Raw genomic sequence first — 5,155 nt, 5'->3', positions numbered from 1 at the left:
GCAGCTACCAAAATGCTACAAAAAAACCGTGCTACGAATAAAATATTTATAATTTAAAAATATATGTTCGACGTAGCAACAGATATTTATAATTTAAAAATATATGTTCGACGGAAAAAACGAAAAAAAAAACTGTTGCTACGAATATAAAGCGTAGCAAAACGTGGCAAGCCCACCGAAATTAATATCACACCAATCAAATCCAGCACTTTTGACAGTGATAAATCCAAAAAAAAGCCACGAAAATGTTTTGTGGTAAAATTCGTGGCAGATTTTCTACACACCATCCCATCCATCTGAGTGGTTGCAGAAAAGATTCTTGCAGAATGCCACAAAAAATAACGTGTTAAATTCGTAGCAAGATTCGTGGTTTTTTCGTAGCAAATGCCGTAGCAATGTTCGTAGCAAATCTTGGCAAAAATGTTGCAAGTTTTTCCTATATAAGCAAGCTCGTGGAAGCTCTTTTAGATTGCAACAACCAGGCCGATTTGTCCCAAGAAAAAAAAAACAGAAAAAACAAGAAAAAAATATTTGTACAAAAATAAAAGATAGTATTCATGTCTTATTATTTTCAAAACCGAGAGTGGATGGATCAACACATCGATCCAGCCAATAATAATGTTTCAAGAGAGTTTAGTGAAGGTGTTGAAGTTTTCCTCGCATTTGCTTCGAATCAAAATTCTTTCAAAGAACGGAACACCATGTTATGTCCTTGCGTAATATGTCAAAACCGAAAGCAACGTGATGTACGAACCATATCTCGCCATCTTTACCGAGTCGGCTTTAAAAATAATTATTATCTATGGTCAAGCCATGGAGAGAGCTACTATGACGTTGGAGAATCATCAACGGGAGGTCAAGTTCTGGAAGATGAAGCAAGGTATACAGAAGACGGGCCATATGAAGAAAACATTCCAGGAGGAGACTTTGGATCAACCGATATACCAGTGCAGAATTTGATGGAAGAACCGCACGAAGAGCAATATGAAGAAAGAGTGTTTGAAGCTTTTGAAGCCGCCAATCAACCACTATATGATGGATGTGTCGAAGGTATTTCTCAACTATACTTGGCATCTCGTTTAATGAAAGTAAAAACTGATCATAATTTGGCGGAGTCATGTATGGATGAGATATCACAAACTTTTAGAGATGTTTTGCCACAACCAAATATAGCTCCTGGATCATATTATGATATGAAAAAGCTGACGAAGTCGCTTGGTCTCCCTGTTGTCAAGATCGATATTTGTGAAGAAAATTGCATGTTATTTTGGAAAGAAGATCATGCGCTGTTGAAGTGTCAGTTTTGTGAGAAAGATAGATATCACCAGAACCATGTGAAGGGGAAAAGACGTCCAAAACAAAGAATGTATTATAGGCCTATTACAGAGAGGTTGAAGCGTCTATACCAAGAAGAGACGACTGCATCACACATGCGATGGCACGCAGAACATGTGTCGCCAGAAGGAGAAATGCATCACCCTTCTGATGCAGCAGCGTGGAAGCATTTTAACAAGGTATATCCTGATTTCGCTGCAGAAAGTCGAAATATTTATCTAGGATTAGCAACAGATGGATTTAATCCAGTGGGTATGAGCGGTGAAGCCCACTCGGTGTGGCCCGTCATCGTAACCCCATATAACCTACCTCCTGGTATGTGTATGAAAAGGGAATATTTCTTTCTATATGTACTAGTTCCTGGGCCAAGGCATCCAAAGAAGAGCATTGATATTTATCTGCAGCCGTTAATTGAAGAACTAAAAAGTTTGTGGAGCGATGGAGTTCAAGCATATGATATCTCGAAGAAGCAAAATTTCACGATGCGAGCAGCACTAATGTGGACAATTAATGACTTTCCCGCTTACGGCATGATGTCAGGATGGACGACTCATGGTCGTTTAGCTTGTCCATATTGTCAAGACGAGACAAAGTCTTTTTGGTTGCAACATGGAAGGAAGCATAGCTGGTTTGACTGTCATAGAATGTTCCTACCAAAGGAGCATCCTTACAGAAGAAATGTTCAAGCTTTTCGAAAGGGGCAGACAATAACTGATGATCCTCTACCATGGCTGACGGGAGAAGAAATTCTATACGAAAGAATCAACAGCATCGAAGGACTCAAAAAAAAACTGTTGATTGTGGAGGAAATGGACACGAGAAACATGGGAGTACTATAGACGGCTACGGCAAAGAACACAATTGGGTGAAGAAAAGCATCTTTTGGGAATTGCCGTATTGGGAAAACCTTCTTCTTCGACACAACCTGGACTTCATGCACGTTGAGAAAAATTTCTTTGATAATATTATCAACACGGTGCTTAATGTTCCCAGGAAGACAAAAGATAATGCAAAGTCGAGGATGGATCTACCTGATTTGTGCAGAAGGTCTGAGTTTCATATCAAGGATGATGGAACGATGCCTGTCCCGATATTCCGGTTGTCAAAGGAAGAAAAAAAAGAATTCCTACGATGGTTGCAGAATGATGTAAAATTTCCAGATGGGTACGCTTCAAAGTTTAGTAGATGTATAGACGAGACGAATAGCAAGATTTCAGGTCTGAAAAGTCATGATTGCCATGACATTATGCAACGACTTCTCCCATTTGCGTTTAAGGAATTACTTCCCAAAAGTGTTCACATTGCAATTTCAGGTACATAATCTTAATAATTATTTTGATATGTGTTATTATCGACTAACTCCTATTATTTTTCGTAGAGATTGCACTTTTTTTTCGTGATATCTCTGCGAAGATACTTAAGGACGAAGATGTTGTCACTTTAAAAGAAAACATCGCAGTGAAGCTTTGCAATTTGGAGAAGATTTTTCCACCATCGTTCTTTGATGTTATGGAACATCTGGCCGTGCATTTAGCAGACGAAGCTGGTTTAGGTGGTCCAGTGCAATATAGATGGATGTATCCTTTCGAGCGATACATGTACCATCTGAAAAAGAAAGTTAAAAATAAGGCACACATTGCAGGTTCCATCATTGCACAATGTTCGAACGAGGAGATATCTACTGCATCTGCAAACTTCTTTGGTAATCCACATGTGGTACCTGAGGTTCCGCTTCCCGGAGAAGTTCGGTTTACATAACAATATCCAGATGTGCCTACCTTGTTTTACCACGAAGGCCGGGTTAGTGGAAAATCTGAAGCGAAATGGCTAACCGATGATGACTACACAGTCCTCCAGACTTTTCTGATGTTGAATTGTGACACATTCGAACCCTACGAAAGGTATTTCGATTAATTTTTAATACTTTTTGAGACTTTTAAGTTATAATCTCTAGCTTTAAACAAACTTACAGGATGTTTGAGGAGTTTATGATTGAGAGAAACCTGTATATGTCTAATAAGGATCTACAAATTGCGAAAGACCAACATTTTGCCAACTGGGTGAAAAACTATGTGAGCTTCTGATATTATTTAATTTACAATTGAATTTGAAACGTATCAATAATAGATATAAATTTAATGAACAGGTTGTGGAAGCTAGTAACACGTATGAGTTTCCGATGTGGATGTTGGATTTTGTACAAGGTCCGCAACGTAAGTATAAATCTTGGCCGATTTACCATTCACGTGGATACTGCTTCCACACAAATAGACATGGCCAAGAAAAGAAAACTCAACATTACGGCGTCCAAGTTCGTGGAGCCACAAACACTGACTATTATGGTTTGATCGAGGAGATAATGATGGTTGAGTATTTTGGTTCCGTTGGACTGAAGGCCATGGTTTTTAAATGTAAGTGGTTTGATACAACTGAAGGTCGGGGGATTCGAAAACATAAATCCGGAATCGTTGATGTGTCTCCGCGTTGGCAGTATGAGAAATATGATCCATTTATATTATCTGGTAATTGTGATCAAGTTTGTTTTATCCCTTATCCGCGGGTACGACATACATCAGCAAACGATTGGTGGGCATGTACAAAAGTTATGCCTAGAGGGGTTCGAGAAACATCTGAGGATGCTCTTGTTGCGTTGCAAGATGATACACACAACCAAGTTGTTGCACAAAGCACGATGTTGCGCATTGAAACATATATTGTCGAAGATGATTCAGATTGTGATTCCACGCCAGTTGTTCCTCCTAATGACGAATATGTTTCCGAAGATGAATTAGAAGAGTCTTGTACTGATTCAGATTCGGAATCTGATTCAAGTTCTTAGTGAATTTGCCGTTTATTAATTATGTAATATAAATAAGCGATCGTTTAGTAAACTTATAGTTTATGATGTTTTTAAAAGTTGTAGTATATAATAAGAGAACTTTTTAATATATTTAAGATTTTTATAAATTTTGTTATGTTCTTTTTGAAAATTAACTCTACCCTATACTCTTAAATTATAATTAATATTTATGATATTTTATAAAAATATCATTTTTTATCTAAACCTTAAAACTTATCCAAACCCTAAACCTCAACTAAACCCCAAATAGATTTTTATAAACTTTGTTATATTCTTTTTTAAAAATTAACCCTACCATATACTCTTAAATTATAATTAATATTTATGAGATTTTATAAAACATATCATTTTTATCTAAACCCTAAAACCTATCTAAACCCTAAACCTCAACTAAACCCCAAATAGATTTTTATAAACTTTGTTATATTCTTTTTGAAAATTAAATCTACCATATACTCTTAAATTATAATTAATATTTATGAGATTTTATAAAAATATCATTTTTATCTAAACCTTAAAACCTATCTAAACCCTAAACTTCAACTAAACCCCAAATTTAATTAATTAATTACATTTCCCCCCACAAATTCAACTCCCAAAATTTTCCCTCTCAGCCCAAAATTTTCCCTCTCAGCCCAGTTTCAACACTTAGAAAAAATTTACACTTTTTACCATTTCCCTCTATCTCTCGAATCAAACGCTCAGGTACTCCTGCCCGAAAAAAAAGAGCTGAGATACTCCTGCCCGAAACTGCCCGGATTTAGAAATTCATTTATCTTTATTTTTACACGAAAATTTATAAAAAGACAACGAAACCAAGAGAAACTTCCATAATTACAACTCTACCTAGGACTATCCAAACCCGGGCCCAAAACCGACCCAAACAAATAGGATATCCACTTCCAGAAATTGAATTCCCTAATACGTTTCCCCTCTCTCCCCATATTGGTTGATTGAAAA

At 36.7% G+C, this 5,155-nt stretch overlaps 1 protein-coding gene across 1 annotated transcript; it reads left to right on the top strand.

Moving 5' to 3' along the window:
* Positions 1-587: 587 nt before the first annotated feature.
* LOC108833479 (uncharacterized) lies at positions 588-2,174 on the top strand. The gene has a single exon (XM_018606899.1). The coding sequence runs from the start codon at positions 588-590 to the stop codon at positions 2,172-2,174; it is 1,587 nt and encodes a 528-aa protein (XP_018462401.1).
* Positions 2,175-5,155: the final 2,981 nt, after the last annotated feature.

This window comes from Raphanus sativus, unplaced genomic scaffold (genome assembly GCF_000801105.2).
Source record: "Raphanus sativus cultivar WK10039 unplaced genomic scaffold, ASM80110v3 Scaffold4956, whole genome shotgun sequence".
Lineage (NCBI taxonomy): Eukaryota > Viridiplantae > Streptophyta > Magnoliopsida > Brassicales > Brassicaceae > Raphanus > Raphanus sativus.
The sequence above is the reverse complement of the archived record's forward strand: the minus strand, read 5'-3'. Positions and strand labels throughout refer to the sequence as shown.

Excerpts from the sequence above, each read along its gene's own strand:
- LOC108833479 (XM_018606899.1), top strand. The coding sequence starts at position 588 with ATGGATCAACACATCGATCCAGCCAATAATAATGTTTCAAGAGAGTTT.